The 20,922-nt window shown below is 35.5% G+C and overlaps 1 protein-coding gene and 1 long non-coding RNA gene across 3 annotated transcripts; one reads left to right on the forward strand and one right to left on the reverse strand.

The window, feature by feature from the left end:
* The first annotated feature begins 1,713 nt into the window (after window positions 1-1,713).
* LOC113692511 (uncharacterized) lies at window positions 1,714-10,226 on the forward strand. The gene is made up of 3 exons (XR_003448966.2): window positions 1,714-2,261; window positions 2,966-7,233; window positions 9,647-10,226. It is a non-coding gene; the product is annotated as an uncharacterized lncRNA (long non-coding RNA).
* Window positions 6,540-20,012, reverse strand: LOC113692583 (protein ENHANCED DISEASE RESISTANCE 2). 2 transcript variants are annotated; one of them, XM_072052492.1, is made up of 23 exons: window positions 19,577-19,712; window positions 18,744-19,256; window positions 18,306-18,380; window positions 17,992-18,045; window positions 17,846-17,911; window positions 17,569-17,627; window positions 17,076-17,152; window positions 16,468-16,593; window positions 15,721-15,755; window positions 15,010-15,110; window positions 14,844-14,939; window positions 13,911-13,975; window positions 13,251-13,322; window positions 12,487-12,657; window positions 11,547-11,749; window positions 11,394-11,460; window positions 11,110-11,285; window positions 9,974-10,075; window positions 9,059-9,106; window positions 8,273-8,416; window positions 8,091-8,186; window positions 7,032-7,133; window positions 6,540-6,783 (listed from the first exon to the last, which is right to left on the reverse strand). In XM_072052492.1, exons 3-23 carry the CDS (start codon window positions 18,342-18,344, stop codon window positions 6,691-6,693), a joined length of 1,992 nt encoding a protein of 663 aa, XP_071908593.1. In that variant the 5' UTR covers window positions 18,345-18,380; window positions 18,744-19,256; window positions 19,577-19,712; the 3' UTR covers window positions 6,540-6,690. The 2 variants fall into 2 exon arrangements, with proteins under 2 accessions (XP_071908593.1, XP_027066804.1); XM_027211003.2 differs by lacking the exon at window positions 18,744-19,256 and having other exon boundaries at window positions 19,577-20,012.
* Window positions 20,013-20,922: the final 910 nt, after the last annotated feature.

Consider the following 20,922-nt stretch of genomic DNA (forward strand, 5'->3'; position numbering starts at 1 on the left):
AATTGAAATATACATATTAATATATATTATAAAACAAAATTGAATAAATATATTTATAAATTTATATATAAATAAATGTATTTATATAAATATATAATATTTATTTCAATTGATATAATATATATAATATTATACATAATTGAAATAAATATATTTATATTAATATAATATATATAATATACATAATTGAAATATACATATTAAAATATAATTGAAATATACATATTAAAATACATAATTAAAATATACAAATTGAAATATACTTATTAAAATATACAAATTAAATATACATAATTGAAATATATTTGGAGTTGTTTTTGATATATTGTTTGGATATGGTGTTTTTGAAATTGTTTTTGAAATACACATTTACTATAGCATTTGGAATGTGAAAAACAGTTTTTCAAAAACAGGTGCAAAAACACTCAATCCAAACGCAGCCGTAAGTGTAACATATATATTTACAGACGGTAAAGTAAACGGCTTGGATCATACTTGCGGTTTAAGAATTAGGCTCATGCCTAAAATCGCCCAATCTCGATATATAGTCAAGGAAGGAGCAAAAGATCGACACGAAAAGGAAATCACCCGTTCTTGTATTCATTCCTTTAGTAATTAATCAATCAAAAAGTCCAACTTTACACGCTTAATGTTTACCTAACATACTCTAAATATATATATGTATATATATATACACTAATAAGTATTATTATCTCTTATATTTATATACTTTTTTTATTTAATTTTATCTATCGTCTTTATATACTTTTTCTAATTAATATTACATTTTAAAAAATATGATATTTGAAATATATCTTAACACGCTCTATTAGAAAGACCTTTTTTTTTTTTTTTTTTAAATTTAGTTAGGACAAACGAAGACGGTCCTTGCTCAAAATTGCTTGGTTGAATTCATGTAAAGTTTGACTTTCTTTTATCTATACATTAATGCCCAACTCGGACTGTTTGATCGTATTAGGAAAAATTCCATCCGGTCTAGACCTCAAAATCCAAAAAAAAAAAAAATTTTATTTTTGCTCTTCAAAATTGTAGACACCAAATTTTGAAATAATTTGTATGCTTCGTTTTAGTGATAATTTTTAACTGTTGATTTTTGTTTTAGATGGTTTGCATTTTAGTTCATTATCGTTTGTTCAATCCTTTTAAGTGTTATTTTATTTTAGTTTTATTCACTTTTTAGTTTTTAGTTTTTATTTTTATAGAATTTGTCGAAAAGAAAAAAAAAGAGAAGAAAAACATTCAAAAGTATGCTTTAGTTGATTTTTATTCAAATTCAACGCTTTCTTGAAAAAAAAAAAAAGAAAAAAAAGGAAAAAAAGGGAAAAATGATGAAAAATGAAAAGGTGATGAAAGAAAAATTAAAAATTGCAATTTTTGCTAATTCCAGTTCATTCATTTTTATCCGATGTTAATTAAATTATTGGTCTTCATTTAATTTTATTACTATTTCATCCACTAATTTGGAAAAGAGAAAATGATGGAAAAGAGGAAAATAATGAAAAAATGAAAAGAAAAATGAAAATTTGCCATTTTGCTGTTTATTATTTCTAGTTTATTTATTTTTATCTGATATTAATTAAATTGTTGGTTTTTACTTAATTTTATTATCATTTTGCTAAATTACTTTAAAAAAAAAAGAAGCAAACCGCGGCATGCAACTGCATTTTTTTTTGCAGCTTGCAAGGACAGCCACGAAGGTCCCTTTGGAGGGCTGGATGTGAAGGCAAGGGAGGCCTTTCATCCTCACCATTGGGGTGAGGGTTTAGGAACTTGGAGTTCCATATAAAAAGAGAAAAAACAGCTGCCGCAGAGGAGGTTTTGGAGGGGACGGCTAAGGAAAACTGAGAGACGAGAGAGCGGAAAACAAAACAAAAAAAAAAAAAAACTACAGAGAGATTGAGGGAAACAGAGGAGGTTTTGAGGAAAAAGGAAAGGGCTAGAAAGGTGGACAGCGGAGAGTAAAAAATCAGGAGGGTTGCAAACAGAAAAGAAGAAACGGCGAAGAGAGAAATAGAGGAAAATCTAGGGGCGGCTGTAGAAGTTTGGAAAAAGGGCAAGAAACCAGAGAGAGAGATGCAGTGACGGCTGGAAATCAGAAAAGGAAAAGGAAGGATCTTCGGTTGGCATCGCTTGCATCAGTGTTGGGGTCTCTTGCAACCCAGTTCGTGGATTTCAATTGCCAGAGCCGTGCGATTTCCAGGAGCCTCTACTGTTTCGTTTCGCAGCCCAGGTGCTTTCAGGTAGTCATGGATCCCTTTTCAATCTTAGTTTGACAAAAATTTCTTCCTTTCCTAAATGTTGTCGATGCTTGGGGACGATGACTGTAAGTCATCTTTTTCTTTCTTTAGTCGTCGAAGTTGTGACCTGTTTGTCGTTCTTGTCTTTGTTTGTCGCTTGATTGAGGATGCCATGAACTTATTTGCTATCAAAGCTGTGTTAGAATCCTCTTGTTGCAAACTTAGGAACCAAAAAGCTGCTAGCTTTCGTGCTTTCTTTCCTTTGTGAAACTGACTAAGTGCGGTCCGTGGGTTGCAAGTGTTGTTCCTAGTATCTTGCTTGATTCTTATGTTTTGGGTCTTAGGCTGTTTTCTTGAAGCTTTATGTTTGGAGTTAGTAGATGCCTATATGCCTTTGCATTGCCGGACCTTGGTCGGGAGTTGAGGAACTCGTTTATTGTCCCCCTGCGCATTTGGAAGCTGAAACTTGCATAAAGTTTTCAACTTTGTTCTGAATTTTTTAGAATGTATTCTGGTTTCTTGCTGGAGTTATGCACGGGTTTAGTGTAATTGAAAGTTCAGTAAATGATGTAAAACATCAAGCAAGTTTGCTCTGAGGTTTCATGATTTGCTACTGCTCTGTCACTTGTTAAAATTGCAGAAGATTCTTGCATGTTTGTATTAAAAGAAAACACAGGAAATGAAAGAAAGCTGCATTTTATTCTCAGGTTTTGCTGTTTTCCCTGGTCCCGTAACAACTCTTAAAGCTGGTTGTCCTCAGCTTTGTTTGCATGATCAATCTTGTGTCAAATGACTGGTGCATGAATTGTTTAAAACCCAAAGAAAACACCAGGGGAGTTTGCGGCAAAAGCTGCAACAGGAAAACGCAGGAATGGTTCCAGTGCTTGCGACTCTTTTTCTTATATTTGTTCCAGTAGCTGTCTTCCTTGCATTTCTGTGTAATCATGGGGTTTGTTCAGTAGTTTGTTTGAAAGATTTTAGGGATGTGTTAACATCAAGTGAAGCTTTTGGTGGCTGTTTCCATTCACAAAACATGCATGTGTTCATTGCACTAAGGATAGGTAGCTGTCAGATTTCTATCCTGTGTTGGTTTGTCTTCTTGGAAATCTGGTTTAGGCAAATGATCACAGCACTCCATCGCAGTTTTTTCGTTTCCTTCCCCTCCCCTCTGTCCCAAGTTGTTGCATTCAATTTGAGTTGTTAAATTCATTGGTTTGTTTTGTAAGGCTAAATGGAAAAGGTTGCGGAAAAATGTTAGCCGAAAGTTGCAGAAAGCTTCAAAGTTGTTGAATGGTTTTCATTGCAGAAATCTTCCTCGTATGCATGCATGGATACTTTTCAAAATTGCCTTTTAACTCCCTCAAGTTTCCCCTTATGCAACTATGACCCAAAAATTGAGAAAAACTAATCAATTTGGTCCCTGTTATTTTGCAGCAATGCTTTAAAGACCCAATTACATTCCAATACCTTGCAATTGAATCCTAAGTTGATTGTAATTTGACTCGTTATTTGGCTTTTTGGACTTTTGAAGTTTTTAAGCATTGCATTTGGACTTGAATGATTGGTTAAAGGTCGTTTTGAGCTCCCATTAGTTGCTATATTTGGGAATTTTGATGAGTTATTCCATTTTTCCTTGGTCATGATGCATTTCTTTAATTAATTGCAATTGAACAAGGATTCGATGTTGGTGGAATCAAGTTGGTTTATATATGTTTTACCACTAAATTGGTGCATTAATCCTTTGCTTTGATGGTTTTAGCCTAAGTTATCATTTTTTTGGTGACCCTAGTCCAAATTGAGTCCTTTTACTCTATCAACGTCATGAATGGGAGATATAATTTCTTTTATCTTTTTTTTGTCTCTCCTATGTGATCCAACGTGCTAAGTGAGAATTGCATGTCTAAATTGCTTTCCTTGCCTTTCTTTAGTTTCTTTATTTCATTTACTCTTGCTTTTTGTTAAGTTATTATTTATGGGGTATGTGTACACCTCTTGACTTGTAATAGATAGGGCTTGGAGGAGCACTTGATGAAGATCTATTGAAGACGTGTACCTAGCTAGCAAATGTAATAGGTTCATTAGCTTGATTGCTTGCCTTTGTTGCTATGTGTTAATTTGTTTTATTAGGCTCTTGCATCTAGTCGAGCATGCTAAGTGTTATGTGTTTATGAGTGTTTGGCATGTCTACTTGCTTTCTATAGCCATGGATGAATGTGATGGATGAATGTACGTTTCCACTAGTCCAACGCTAGTAGGAATTCATAGAATGGGCTAGTCCAACGCTAGACCCTTAGGGATTTCTCCCGTGAGTCCATACTTGCATGTTTCACTTCATTTCATGCATTTTTCTTAGTTTTTATCATTTAGCATGCTCCTCAAACCCATTTTCCCCTCATTTTAGGTTTTTGCATCTCATGCTAGTTATAGGGTACATTTGCCTGAGTGTCCCCTTTCGATAAGGGAAACGAGTGAGTTTGGCTACAAAATAGCCTTAGCACGCTAGTTCTCCCTTCTAATCAAAGGAAAAATTAAAGTCACAAAGTTAGGACTCCCCGTTCCCGTCTTGATGCATTCCTATAGGATTCATGCATTTTACTCATTCACTATCACATGCACTTCTACTTTATATTCTATCCCTTTTTCCATATTCTCACTTCACACGACTTTAATTTTTGCATGTTTTCACTCAACTATTTACACTTTATAAATATTACTCGCACACATGCACTTTATGTTATCTCACATACATTTTCACATTATTACTTTACTCACCTTATCTTGTAAATCCATTTGCACACTTCCACTTACACACTCTTGTTTTTATCACTTTTTCACTTCACACAAATTCACATTTTCACATGGCATGTATTCATTTCACTCATTTTTACGTCATTTAGGATTATGTGTGACCTCTCCAAAGGATCATTATTGGGCTTCACAATTAATGTGATTGGCACCACTCAACCTTTGAAGAGAAATTTCCCCCATGTCCCCCTAGGTCTAGGTTTGTGCATTCATATAGTTCATCCAACACGCGATACATATCTTGGGTAGAATAATTAGGAAAAGTGGGGCTAATTCACGCAACTAGTTTTGGCTAGGGTAAGGGAGTGCCTTAGGCTCCGCCTTTGCCTTCTCCCTTACCAAACGTGACCCCCGATCCCTTTTTTTGGTTACGTAGATCTAAAAGTTTTCAAAAAGGGTTTGTTTACTTTTTCATTCAAAAAACAAAAATCATTTTTGGGTGACTTGGTACACCCTAACTCTATATCAAGTGGCGACTCCATTTTTCATACATAAAACCCTTTTGAACTTTACTTGACCAAAACCGTCGCATTTTACAATCCCACGGTCTTTGTTTTCACTTCTACACACGTTCACACACACTACACACACTACTTTCACACCATTTTCAAAAAGTGGGGCGCGACAAAAATGATCAAGCCATTAGACTAGGGGTGCGAGCTCAAGCTGGTCGAGTCAAAATCGAGTTCGAGTTCGAGTTCAAAACATTAAGCTTGCTCGCGAGTTTGAATATATATATATATTTTTTATTTTTATTTTAATAATAAAATTACATAAATATCCTTAATATTTTATTATTTATTAAAAAAATATTATATTATTTATTTTTTAAAAAATAAAATAATTATTTTTATTTTTTTCGAGATCGAACTTAAAAATTGCCAACTCGTCGAGTTCGAGCTCGAGTTCGATGAAATTAAGTCAAGACTCGACTCGATAAGGCCAAAGCTCGACTCGACTCGTTTGCAACCCTACATTAGACCATTAAATAGATAAGATGGATTAGATGGTACGAAAGGAATGGAGTCTAAGTGAAAGATTTCAGATTCGAGATCTCTCACTTATCAAAAAAAAAAAATCTTAAAAAAAACCAAGTAGTCCTTTAAACTACAGTTTCAGAACGATTTCTTAGAAACCGTTTACGTTAATAACGTCACAAAGTATTGCTACGAATAAAGCGTTGGCATCAACTTGGTGTTAAAATAGATGACATTTTTTCCCTAAAAAAATTTCATTTTGTTGATTTATACGCATAGATTTTGAGGGGTAAAGTGGACATGAGTCATATGACTAAATATTATCTGATTTTTCTTACCTATAATTATTCGCCAACCCTTTTTTGCAGTTCACCAATTTCTGTTATTTTACACCAAAATCTTTTTATAGTCGCGACTCGCGAAGAGACGGCTTTGTTGCACAGAAGAGCAGGGGCAAAAGTAGAGGCTTTTCCTCAGCACAAAACTACAATTTGAAGGATATCTAGTAAACCATCCCGGTTCCGCATGATTTTTGTAAAATATCAGAATCAATACAGGGAGAATAACAGCTCAACCACATAGAATAGAATGGTCAAAAAAATTTTTTTTTTTCCAATAAGTAGTAAAAATGCTCTTACTTATCAAAAACCTCAATTCTCCAATCGTACAGCAGAATCAAGCCTAACGCGATTTAGTCTAACAGTTCCTAGAATATACTCGGGTAGTTCTGCCTCTTCTTTTGCCTACGAAACAGAAGTAAACAGGCTTTAGTGCCAAGATAGAGAGAAACCTAAAATCTTGAATTGCAAAATTCCCAAACTTTAAAAAAAAAAAAAAAAAATTTTAAGCCCGAGAGTGTTAACTCATTCTCAGTCCAAGCAATTTAGAGGTAAAATATTTAATGCACCTAATGAGTTTCACTCCGTGCAATTTAGAGATAAAATATTCAATGCACCTATTGCGTTTCAGAGTAAGAGGAAAGTATACTTGCCTCTATCAATATTGCAAGATCAACGACAATGCTGGTGACATATCCAAGGACAAGACCAATCACACTCCTTGCCACAGATGATGAGCCAATGTCCACATCAATCTGCATGTAAGGAACACTTATCAGTTTCCCAACAGAACAGAAAGACTAACAAGCGGCAAAGTTATGCAGAAAAGAGTTGAAGTGACGATGCCACTTACAGGTGAAGTCTGTTAAGACAGATACTAAAACATTTCTTTGTCTGATATTAGTAATTTGTCCAACAGTTTTCATGTTCTAAATCTGATAAACAGCAAAAGAAAAGGGGATATGTGCAATGGTTTGCACTGAATATCCAAGTTGAAAGTAGTTACAGCAGCAAATTAAAACTCAATCATGAGAAGGCAATGAGTAGGAAAATCATTTCATGATTCACCAAAGGGAAAACAAGTTTCCTACTGTATCAATTTTCGTACGGATACAAAAACCTTTTATAATGTCACATAAAGGGAAATGAAATTGACTAGTAACTGTCTGATGCCAATGATGAAAAAGAAAACTTCATATAGAAAGGGCAAATTTTTAAACATAGTCACAAAACCATTACGTTTTAGTATTATATGAGATTAAATAGCCCCAAGTGACAAATGCATAAATAATTTCGAGAATAGCAGACTTTAAGGTTTGACCTAAGAAAAATTTGCACATCACTGAAAGTAATAGAAATAGGATTAAGGTTTCCTACACTTGACAGTATAAGATTCTTCAGACAAGCAAAGTCTAGATGCATAAGACATAGTCACTATTGACATCTGAAATCTCCTTTTTGCACGTCATGATTCAGGAACTACTACCGGATCTTGCTCAAATAGCGAACAATATATGAATCAATAGGTGAATCTGTCAATGGTATTGGGTTCTCACATACCATATTCAAGCTCATGGAACTAACAAAGATTTTTGATGGTTCAGATTCTAGTTGATTGCACTTCAAAAATGATGTAAACAAAACCCAGAATTTATCATCATTGGAAAACCTAGTAAAGACTTGTATAAATTCTTATCAAGTTTGCGTCCTACCTCCAGAAAATTGTCTTGTCTAAGGTATTTGCACGTTACTGCTTTCCCAAGCAGGCAAGCTTTAGTTCCAACGGCACGTTTGACCATCCAATATCCCTGTCATGCAAATTGCCAAACAGAACTGGCGTCAAAAGCTCATGAATACCACATGCACTAGATAGACACCAGTCTGCAATCCATACCTCAACAATGCTTGGAATCAGTTTGAATCTTGAATCCCGGAACATGTCAGTCCCCTCCACAAATTTACCCAACAAAGAATTTTTATTTACAGGTCTGTCAGCAGCATAATAAAGAACCATGCTGTAGTTTGGTTTGGCAGGAACCTGACATAGTTAAACCAGGAAGAATATCTCCTGTTCTCAGAAGGTGTGCATGCTAACCCAAAAAATAAAGAAAATGATGAATCTCATTGTGGTTCCTACTCCTCTGTTAAAAACATTACAAGATTTCCGTCAAAAAAGGAAACATAACTAATTCAAAACATATTAGGGAACAATATCAGCAACGGATTACATTTGTCACTTCAAAATTAGATTTCTTGAGACCTTTTTCTTCTTTTTCACTTAATGAAATTATGATTATTTCTCAGCTCTCAATCTAATTTCAGCTATGCCCATATTCCTGAAAATCAGTTGAATGTCAAATGTAGATTAACCAAATATCAATATTAACCAGTATTTTCCAAGGCTTGTATGTGGTGAATGTCACGTTTCAACTTGCATAATGCTTAGTATATGAAGACAACTCTTTAGCATATGCAGAGCATATGGCTTTTCTTAGGTAAAGAAGGAAGTCTATTGAGATGAAGGATGCATGAATAGAGGATGAGAAATCCTCTTTTATAATGCAGAATTGGAAAATGTTTTGCTTTGCAGTCCCTTGAAAATTAATTGTTTGTATATGCAAAGACATTCTCATAACATCCATAAACAGAGAGGCAAGCCACAATAAATCCTAGCACACACCTGAAGATTTATAACAAGGATGAACGGAACTTTCTTCCCTGCTTCAGACTGTAATCACCAAACTATGTTAGATAGCATGAACCAATTACCACACCACCAGATGGTGACATGAAGATGGAAGGAGCCTGCCTACAAGCACCTAACTTTCCTGTTTCACAAACTCACATGGACAAGGATGACAACAAACGCATTGCAGCCTTATACATAATTAAAGGCCATATTAAGTATAGAAATGCAAGAAAGCCAACAAATATATAATGTGGATTGCAAAATTTGAGATCCAGAGTTCTTATCAGAATTTATTTCCATATTTGTGTTTGACGATGGAGACAATCCATTGTGAGACTGAGAAGACAACTCGGCAACAAGACCACTTTAAATTACAACAAACACCCATTTGCTTGAGATTTTCTCCTAACACAATATAAGGGAAAAGGTATCGAGAGGGTTTCCTAGAGGTCTCAAAAGACTCTCAGCAATGTTTTGCATAATTGTACCTGAACTTTTGCCGAATGCCATTAAGTTTCAACTTTCCATTCAAAGATTGTCAGATTATTCTTATTTTCTTTTTCTGCTTTTGGATTGCAGGATGCGGCATGGGGGAATGGTCAGAGTATCAGATTCTTCATACATAGATTCAAAGGCATTATAGGTGAGAAGAGTTCATGCCATCACTTTTTTTTTTCCAACTATATACCTTGGCACAGCACAAAAAACACAAAACATTATTTTTCCTAGGATGTGACATAGCTTGTTACAATGCACGTGGGAACTACTAAGTTTTTATTTTATTATTATTTTTAGGTTTACTCAACTTCCTTTATTTTCGAAAAATCAGGAGAAAAAAGAGACTCTTATGGTTAAACCTGCCTGGAGTAGACTCCTATTTATATAATTATAGATTCTGTTGATTACCTGAACAAGGCATTTAGGATGCAGTGCAATGTTGTCAACACGGTTATCTACATTAAACCAGTCCACAGCTATGAGCTTCAGAAGTGGCTCACCCCCTTTTACCTGCATCGAGGAAGAGCTACATTTGTCAGATTAAAGCTGCGAAGACATCAAACTTTGATAGGGATGCAAGAGATCATATTGTACACAATCTGATACCTAAATCATGACTAATTTCTTACTATCAACATGCAATTTTCTATTAATTTGGTAATGAGTGGAGTTGGCCTTGGATCCCTACAAAATATAACTTGCAATGATGACAGACTCGGGTATATGCACTGGGCATTTATCTCAACTGTTTACGGCTCTTTATGAATAACTGTAAAATGGAAATGTACGAAAAAGGATTGAAGATTGGAGATGCGGATCAGTCTTCCAAGATTAGCTTTTTTATAAATATTAAGAAAACAATTTCAACAAGTAAGCCTCAATTGTTGTATGCGAACAATCTTTGAAGGGCTAGAAAGGACATGATTGACTATATCAACACATAACTCAGGAATCCAATTCCACATGGCGAATAACAAGTCAGGAGTTCATGCTATGTTATGCAAAATGCTACCCAACATTTGGCTTTGATCACATATTCATTCAAGGAGTTGACTACTAAGCTATGAGTTGCAAGTATTTGAAAGGGCAAAACTTTACTTTGCACTGAAGCAAATATTTTGACTGAAAAACTTCACAATTACATAGATACCACAAAAAGGCCCCAAAGGCAACACATATGATAAACGCAAACAGCCAGATTGCTCAGGGAAGGGTATTATGTGCATGTTGGCCTCCCCCATTTCCCATGGTGGCCACATCATCAATGAGACATCCCTATTCTGTTGATCATAATCCCTGGCAACCTTAGTTTTTCTTCAATTTGATCGATGATGTGCATTCAGTGGGACATATTAATGATTAGAAGGTCAAAAAAACCAGTACTATTGCAATGCATGGAGAAAGATGAAAAAGCACAATGCTATATGGAAGAGATCAACTTTCTGCTCTGCTCTTTGCAAAATATAGCATCAGTTAAAAAAAAAACAATAATAGCTCTACCTATCATTACATAGAGCATCAATATCAATATCACAGAGACATACCTTTATGCTGTCTTTCAAGTATGTCTTGCCTCTGATCATGAATCCTGTGCCACTAGGAGAAGTCCAGCAGCTAGTATCAGCCTCATCCCCCCCTCGTTGCATGGAACCATGGAACTGAAATGCGTCAAGATTGATTGGAGTGACATCTGGGTTTAACTCCTTGTTAGCATCTGGTGCTGCACGTTCAAGCAATAAACACTTTATGGTGCATATGCTACTTTTTGAATCTGTTAAAATAGTTACATATGTATAAATAGAGCACATGTGCACAAAAGAAGAGATACCTGACATTCTCTGCAATGCCAGGCTTGCTATGGCCCATGAAACATTTTTCAATTTGAATTTTCTATTCTGGTAGAGTAAAAGGACAAGTTTAGATTCTCAAAAGACAAGTCGCAGTATGATCAGGAAGGGAGATGAAACAAACAAATACGGACCTTATTGACTTTTTCTGAGTCATCATCGCTGTTATCATCTTCTGAAGATGAATCACCAGCAATTGCATCATAGAATTCATCTGGTGCTTCTGCCACTTCCAATTCACCATTGGATGCTAAAACATCGGAAATCTTAGAATGGATAACAGTTGTGGGAGATTCAGCTGTAAGTGCAGGATTAGCTCCAACATATTCCTTCAAACCTAAACAAAGTCATCAAGTATGTTAAGATTAGCCGGATGTGCATTCAGCATTAAATACAATTGATTTCTTAGGGCACATTAAAGTGTTTTAACTTAAACTGTCCATATGTTGTCAAGCAATTGCCTGTGCAACCATTGGGACACCAACAGCTTTATTTGTTTAAGAAGACTCCTACAAGGAGAGTAGCAAGAACATTGCAAGCATTTAGGTGAGAGAATTGTTTCAGCAATAATCGAAAATGGTGAATGCAGATGGTCTGGCATTAAGTTTTCAGGAGAAGAGAAGAAGTTTTAAGTTAATAATAAGCGTTGAGTTGGTAGGTGGAAAATAAGCAAACATGGCATTATTGCTAGGGGATAAAGACAGCATGGGAAGCTTGGAATCCATGCTTGGTATACAAGACAAACATTAAAGGGCTACATAGTTCTCCTGAAGGATAAGGATAGACCAAGTTTAACATGGAAAAAACTAATACCTACATTAGGTTTCAACAAAACCTGTCTTTCTCAATTATTTACTTAAAAACAAAGCATAGTTATTGTATCAAACTTGCAAAGCAGCAACATACTGCCCAGAAATTTCAGTTGTTCACAAGATAAATGTAGATATCATTTTAGATGCATAGTTTTTGGCGAGTATGAAGATGGTTCATGAATATCCTCAATCTTCTCTTTATACTAGTTGTACATAAAGGAGGAAAAAATGATAAATTGTTAAATGTATAGAAATCAGAAACCTGACACTTGACTCAGCAGTGCAAATGGAATAGTTTTTTCGAACTTAGGGCTGTAATCCTTCTTCCATTTAAACCAGCCTTTGGTGTTTATCTCTAGCGTTTGCGTCACAAGGCATTGGGCCACCTTTGATGATGAGGATGTATTTAAGTTTTTTATCTCCCATGAAGAAGCTACATTGGAATGAAAACAAAGAAAGAGTCAGGAAAACTTAATACGGCAAGCTATGTCATTCAACTGATAGTGTCTAGTCAGTAATAAGAAGCAGTCATACCAAATGTACACACAAATGCAGATGTTCAGAAAATTATATTTATATAGACAACAGAGAGTTAATCACTAGTTGCAAGCAATCAAAATAAGGAAAATAGCACGAAGAGAAAGGCAAGATTCCAAAACATTGCATACAGTGCAATTAAAATTGCACCAAATGGATCTGATACTTCTACAAAACCTTAAAAAGTCACAAGACCATCTTCCCCTGTCAAACCTAGGACAAGGTCTCACAAAGGATTCCATGTGGAAAAAGTTCAACTTGTCCAGAATGTCTAATGGTTCTCAAATAAAAGATTAAGATCTTTTCTCAAAGGTTTGTGGAAATAAAACTAAAGAGCAGAACCATGTCTGCTCCCAAAACTTTTTCCAAGAATCAGAACGAATGGACAGATAATTGTGCCAAAGTAATGATGTTTTATGCCATCGCCACAAATTGTGACAGGTTAGGAGTAAGCAAGCAAAAGGATCACAAATACATAGAATCTCTTACGATTAATTTTGGTGCGTCGATATCCAGATTTTGGTGGCCGTTTCTTGTGCACGGCAGGAAACTGCAAGATTGCTGCATCATTACATAAGAAGTGTCATGCACAATAACATTGAAGAATACAAGAAACGCAATAAATTTGTGTGCATATTCTGCAGAGTCATTGGCTTTGGCAGTTTCTGCATAATTTCAGTCCGGTACGATGATGGAAGTTTTCAAGTATCCAGTGTCTGGGGCTCTACAATATTTTCCAGTACTTCATGGGCTCTTGTAGGATAAAGTCTGATTTAATGTTGTCATATGTTGAGCATGACTTGCAGTTTTGGTCCGTTCTTTCTTTTATCTTTAAAGTTTTCTATTCATGTGAATAGCCTTCCAGGAACACGCCACCTTCCACCAAGAGGTGGTACTAAACTATAATAGCTTTGTAAATTTACAACCTCTATGATAGTTGATGTAGCCTTAATTTTCACGGGAAATTTTCAGGAGGATGACTAGAAACATGTGCATATTCTGTATTATTACCATTATATGCTGTTTCGCAGCTCTCTTGAAAATTTTGTGCCAATGCATAACTCCAATATTGCTTATTTAAGAATACAAAAGAATATAGAAGTATATGGTAGAGCAGTCATCAAACTAAGCAAATAAAGAGAATCTTACTATATGTTCCATCCTGTCCACGAAACCACTGCCTAGAGAAAACAAAATCTCTCTTGGACCGCCACCTGCAGACACAACACTTAAGAAGTTCATGAGAAAAGATAAAAGGTTCAATGGGGAGCTCAAATCTCTTAGCTAGATGATCCAGTTGCGTTTGCATATTGAATTCAACCAACAAACAAAGAACTGTATTTGCTATCTGCAATCTTCGTCTGTTGCTTCATAAAGCAATTAAGGAGCAAGGCGTGTTTGTTTTGAAGTATGAACATCAAAAGGGTTGAATTCCCCTACTCATCATACTCAGCCTGCCATGCTAATAACCAACTCAAACAGCTCTTGTTAGGATATATAGACCTAGAATAAGTTTAGCAAGATCTAGCTTGAGCAGAAAACACACTCAGTCGAGGTTCACCCTTTGATTCTATAAGCTCTATTACCATTGTCTCACTTCAAAGACCCAAAAATGTAGTTTGGGATAATATGGTAAGTGTATAATGTCCATTGAACACCAATATATCCACTAGTCCAACAAGCTTTGTTCAACTTACCTATTATTACAGAATTGTTGCTGAGGAATGATATTTAGAAAAATACAAATTTATTGTCCATAATGGATTAGAGAAAACAAAAGAAAATGAAGATTAAAGTATTTCTTGGAAGAAATTCAATGCATGTGACATAATAGTGGCAGAATGAGAAAATGACATTATTCAGGTTATTTCAAGAAAGGTAGAAGAATTACAGAAAATATATCAAAACAGTTTGATGATAGTTGAGTACAAGTGCAGTAACTATAAATAACTCTATAATACCATAATCTAGAACTTAGGGTGGCAAGTTTTCTGTTTTTGATTTACACTTCTGAAATGGAAGTTTCAGAAAAGAATAGGAAAAAGAAAGACACAAAACACAATTTTCTGCTTTAATACATACCAAGTCAAATAATTGGGATCAAAAACTCCATACACGACGTCATAGTGTCCATTTTCAGAATCAACCAACTCCAAGTCACCTGTCAATGTATCCCACCTGTAGTATAAATGTTAGTGAATCTTTGGTGGCAAGATAATCCACAGACAGAAGAGTATGATACACATACTCATATCTCTGGTGGCGATCAAGACTCAAAACCACATCGAAGACAGTGTCAGCACTGGCTTCAACAACACCTACAGCCTTGACAACAATGCCCTTACCACTCTACAAAAGCAACATGCATAACCATTAAAAGCAGTGAGGAAAGATGAGGATAAACAAACAGAAAAATCTGGGAATACATGCACTCTCAGGACTCTGTCAAATACTCTCTTCAAGCTAGAAGTTCATTTCAAGCCCACAAATCATGATCCCCAGCTGATCTGCCGTCACACCTCTTTTGTCAGAAGGACTAAATATGCAACTCAGTGTGCATGAAAATTAAAGGTGTCCAATAATTGGACATAAAGGCCTTTAATACATTAACATATTGTTCATAAGTTCATGAATTTTAGTTGTTCTCCACAGTATTCAAGCCATGAAGGTAGGACACTAAAAACTGTGAAGACCTAAACTTTGACAGCTTTCTGAATAAACACTAACTTTTAATGAACATGAAAAAGAAAACCAAACGTTTCCTGATTAATTAGCTTCCTCGGCTCCAAAGAAAGGCGGGGACGTCCCCCCGGGGGAGGAGAAACTCAGTGTCGTCACCTTGGTATTTAATTTATTGACATCACACTATGCAAGGCAGAAGTAATGATTTTATGAAGATTGCAAAGCACAAAACATTATAGACGCCATTGTAAATGTATATACAAATTATAGAAGATACCTCAGAGCTAGCTACATCTTCAAATATTCTAACACCTGAAAAATAAACATTGAACAATTTATTTAAAAAAAAAAAAGCGGGAAACATCCAGATCAATAAATTGTCTGGTAAAATATCAAATTTTCGAATAACATGATATAAAGAAATTATTCTTAGCCTCTTGCATGACTAAGAGTGAGCATATTTCAAGCACACACACTAATAAGATACAACAGTCCAATCATTTTAAACATCATCTCATCATATATGAAAATAAGACGAAGTCAACTTTTATGCAAGTATCGACTATGGAGAATAACCATTTAAGAAAATAAAATATAATAAAGGGTAGCCCGAACTTCATTTAATGTTGAACAATATAATGTAAGATGATCAAGTGCCATAAAGCAGCACCAACATAATGATGAGAAGCATAAAGTACTCACACTACTTTACTGCTACATGCACACAGAGAAATCTGAAATGATGTATGATGTAAGCAACCAAAATCAATTGACCATAATCATCTTGGTGGCTACTGGAAATACACAACCATGCGAACAGATAATGTATGAGAGGTATGGAACATTCGACATTCATGGCCATGTCTTCTATTTGCCTCAGCAATCAATAACAGAAGATCAGAGGTTCATTTCCTAGGAAGCCAAAATTGCTATACTGGTTCCAGTCAGTCATTTATTACTTCACAATGTCTAATAACATGAACTAAAGAAAAAGAAAAGGCCATTACAAGAAAAAAAAAGATACCATTGATTGTCCGGACACATTTCCATTCATGTGCTTCAACTGCATCTCCACCATGTGCATCAAAGAATGCATCTGCTCTGCCTCTCCCATCCAAGCTTGATGATTGGCGTAATAGCATCTCAGGACCTAAGTCCAACGAACAGAACAGATCACAGACAATTTGAAAGAAGATTGTTTCAATTTTACCAGTCAAGGTTATATATACATCATGGAGACATATACGACAACTGAAACATTAATAACACACTGTGCAGCACCTGTGGACCATGAAACAATAAAATTACTAGCATTTAAAGCTCAACCTACCTTGTACCTACAGAGGCATATCTTTCAAGCTTAAGCATATGATCAAGCATAAGACAGACCACCACATTGTTCACAAGACACATAGACAACTGAAAAATGATAAAGGTATAGAGCACACAAAATTAAAGTTCTTTTTGGCCATATACTGTTTTGTTCCTCAGAGCTGAGCAGTTACATCATCAACTAGGATTAACTAAAGAAAAAAAAATGGCACACAGAAGCACGAAATCTAACTGTAAAATGAAAGAAATCTCAAAAAGTATGTCATGAAATAATACGCAAACGTGTTCAAACTGGCTCACCTTGTCCTATTCTTATAAGCTTTTTCAAGCCATGTGCATACCGCCTTACCCTAGGCCGACGCCCTTCAAGATTGATCCTTCACACAACAAAAAGTCTTCATAAATTTTCAGAAAACAAGTTTAAAAATATACACAAAATTCCACAGAAGTGCACTTAAAAAACTTGTGATATGAAAAATAAAGTGAACCATATTTAAGAGCAAGCATTGCAAGGAAAATAAGAGTATCGTTGTCATATGAAAGAAATTTCATGTTAATATGTACACTATACTTGATTATAAGCACTACAAAAAACTACTAAAGGATAACGACAAAAAACTTTGGACAATCCTTTCAACTTTTATCCCAGATATGCCTATACCTATCATAATATGTTCCTCCATATCCTAATATTTTCAAGTTTTCTCCTGAAGAAGGGAAGTCAAAGCAATCAATTACACAAAATTGTACAAAAAGTTTCTACAACTGAACAATTTGGCAATTGTGTACATACTCGTTCTCCACGTTCAACTTGCTTCTTGTGCTAGCACCTCTTGAAAGCTCATACTCCGCCTAAAAAACAAGAGTTGAAGAGTCCACAGAAAACAAGGTAACATTAATAAGATTCACTCAATCAGTCGATTTCTTTGAGCGTGGAAACTGAAAATCACTCAAAAACCTTATCCAGGAATATTGTTTTGTAGAGCTAAACGTTAACAAAACATGATATGGTCATGCATTAAGTGGTTACAAGCATATCAAAAGTACATACTTAACAAAATTGCTCATACCTGTTGCTTTGCATGATCAAATGCTTCCATCCATTTTCGGGCCTCACCAGCGTTAGCACAAGCAATCTTGCAGCAACCACAATCACTTAGTGTGAGATGATTAAACAAACAAGAGCTCAATTTCAGCTAATAGATGTTTTACTTACTTCTCCCTTTCTTGTCTCATCCAACCGGTTGTAAAATCTTAGAACGTAAAGATCCTATAAAAGTGCAAAAGCAAAGCACTACTATATTAGTTTAGCTAATCCGATTAGGAGTTTGAAATATGTTTTGAAACACTTGGAAGAAACAAAACCCAACACGAAGTAAAAAAGGAGAACTTGTGAAAAGGGACTAATAAAGGTAAAGGGGAAACAAACATCTTACTTTTGAAATAGAGAAACATGACACACGAGAAGAAAAGCATTTTAAGTAAGCATGAACAAAAGCAACTAGGAATAGATCCCAAAACGAAACTTACCCCACTGTTAACCTTTCGGCGACCTAGCTCTTCCACCATAAGTGTGTGACCGACAACACCCCTCCGAATGGGTTTCTGCAATAATGCACCACTAACATTATTGGACAAAACAATGACCATCAAAACTATTCCTGTTCAAGAATGGAAATGCTTTCTCCAAGTGAAAATACAGACACCACTAGGGCACATAGAGGAAGGATGAAAAGAGATAGGACATGAATGACATTGAGAACTTAAACTAGTCTAGTATATAACTGTTTTGAACGTGCAATAAGCAAACATCACATTGGCAATAATCAAATGGACATTGTGAAACGCAACACGATTAATGAAACAAAAGCATTAAGATTGAGTTTTAAGAGAACATCAAGTGCATTAAGCAAAAGTTTCTTCAGACCTCCAAAGTATCAGCGAGCACATTATTTCATGTGGATGTACCTCAAAAGTCAAGAGAAAGGAGACATGTCATCTTTGAGTACCCAAGAGGATAAAAGTGATATTTCAACTTCAATTGCTCTGTCAATTCCGAGCCTTCTTATCATCCTTCTAAAGTTGCAAAACCGACCATTATTCCAGCATTTTCTCCTCAAGTGTTCTACCCTGCTATTAATCTAAATGGTAAAAGTTCTATCTCCAGCAACCACAGCACCCACAGCCTACAAATCTATTTTCAATCAGAAGGCCCCAAATTGCCTTCTCCACGGTTCACCATCCCCAATCCCTCAGTACACAGTCCAAAATTCAGCTAGAAGGCAATTGAGTGAATAATGTTCCCTAACTCAAATCGAACAACTGAATCAAATGATCCACGTAAAGAATCAACGCAAGCAACAGTTAAAAAGGAACACACGGTTAAAAACAAACTCGTGTTTGGGTATGTTCAGAATGGGACTTGTCAGGGTACGCGCTACCATCATTCCGCCACCTCATGAACCCATCAAAATAAGATACCTGGATTCAGCTTCTAGTCAGCTCAGGACAGCACAACTAAGACGTTAATAACCATGAAAATAGTTACTGAAAGCTTGAACATTCAAAATTATAGTATGGTGCCATCATTTTAAGGTTAGGAGACAAAAGAAAAATGGCCAAGTCCAGGGTATGACGCGAAGCGGTTAACATGATCCAACAACCAATAAATCCTTAAACCCCTTCGGTTCTTTTCTCTCCTAATCATCCTCGCGAACCAAACAAAGCCCATAAAGCACTTCAAAAAAATAAATAAATAAATAGACAAAGAAGCGAAGGTGATTTAGAATATGAGGACTAACAACGCCAGGATTTTCGCGAGGGTCTCTTTTGTACATCTCGACGTACTTTCCTCGGATACAGAGGTAACGGAGATGGCAATATTCATGACCAATGGAATTAACTCCTAAGTGATAGACCCATCCGAAATACTCAAAAGTATTGCTGCTATTGCCGCTGCTGTAGTTGGATCCTCTGTCGTCGGCACCGCTCTCGGAGCCTCCACTCTCGGATCCTCCTCCTCCTCCTTCGCTGGCCACCTTCTTCACTGCGCCCCCCCAGCTGGCCATTTCAATTCGTTAACTTCCAGAAACAATAAAAGACGACGATAAATGAGCTAATTGAATCGGATCATCAGTAGGTAGGACGGAGATATATATATATAAGAAATTGACTTGCGTTGGGACAACGAAGAAAGAGTGTGTAGTGCGTGTTTGGCCTATGGAATTCATTATTGTCAGATTTGGTTGACGTGGCAATTCGTATTCTGGAGAAATGAGTTGGAAAGAGGGTGGACCCAGTGGAGGATATGACTGTGCCCGTTGGATTTTGGATTTTTTTCAAGTTCCCTAATATTCGGTTATTGGCGTGTTTTGCAGTTTGTCACCTAACATTTTATTTTCTTTTTAACAGCTCAAAAGGACAATATGTTTTCCCTTAAATGTATAATAAGAACAGAGCCGCTGGCCTTTTTGTCCAATGGTCATTCATCGTACCTTGCCTCCAGTCTTCCGCCAAAATTTGTCACGATGATCTTCATTGATCAATTTCGATAAAGTTTCTATTTACATTGAATCCTCTCCACCTCTCCACTAGAATAGGCTAGCTTAGATTATAGGAATTCTATCGTATCGATAAAAAAAAAAAAGAATAATGAAAACAAACATAATGTCCACGATTTTGGATCAAATATAGCACATATTTCTCTTCCTTCACACAAAGCTTCTGGTCTATCTACTTCAAGTAATTACATGCATGAAGTAAAATATTTTGAATTTAACATTATTTTTTTAAAAAGTACAAAAAAATAATTAGTTTATCATAAAAATCAAACCTTGTAGTTTGAATATTCAAAAAAAAAAAACTACTTTTTGGATTTTTGAATGTCCAAAATCTTCTTAAATATATTATTTAACCACATCCATAGGTTTTCATATGGGGTGATAAACAACATTTAGAGGAAAAGCAATAAAATGAATTTGAAAATTTTCGAGACATTTTTTTCTGCTTCAATTGCAAATGTGTGGATGAAGGAGAGAATATGGGAGGGTCGCTTCTTTTATAGAACATGAAAGAATTTCTCTTTTCATCAGAAGTTTTAAAGATTAAAATGGGGAGTATTTTTGTTCACTGCAATGATTTTAACGGT

Source organism: Coffea arabica, chromosome 6c (genome assembly GCF_036785885.1).
Source record: "Coffea arabica cultivar ET-39 chromosome 6c, Coffea Arabica ET-39 HiFi, whole genome shotgun sequence".
In the NCBI taxonomy this organism is placed as follows: Eukaryota; Viridiplantae; Streptophyta; class Magnoliopsida; order Gentianales; family Rubiaceae; genus Coffea; species Coffea arabica.

Excerpts from the sequence above, each read along its gene's own strand:
- LOC113692583 (XM_027211003.2), bottom strand. The coding sequence starts at position 19,843 with ATGGCCAGCTGGGGGGGCGCAGTGAAGAAGGTGGCCAGCGAAGGAGGA. Across the intron at positions 14,940-15,009 it reads GATCGCCACCAGAGATATGA|GTGGGATACATTGACAGGTG; the intron begins GTATGTGTATCA and ends TTTATACTACAG. Across the intron at positions 9,107-9,973 it reads ATCCTAAATGCCTTGTTCAG|TCTGAAGCAGGGAAGAAAGT; the intron begins GTAATCAACAGA and ends TGGTGATTACAG.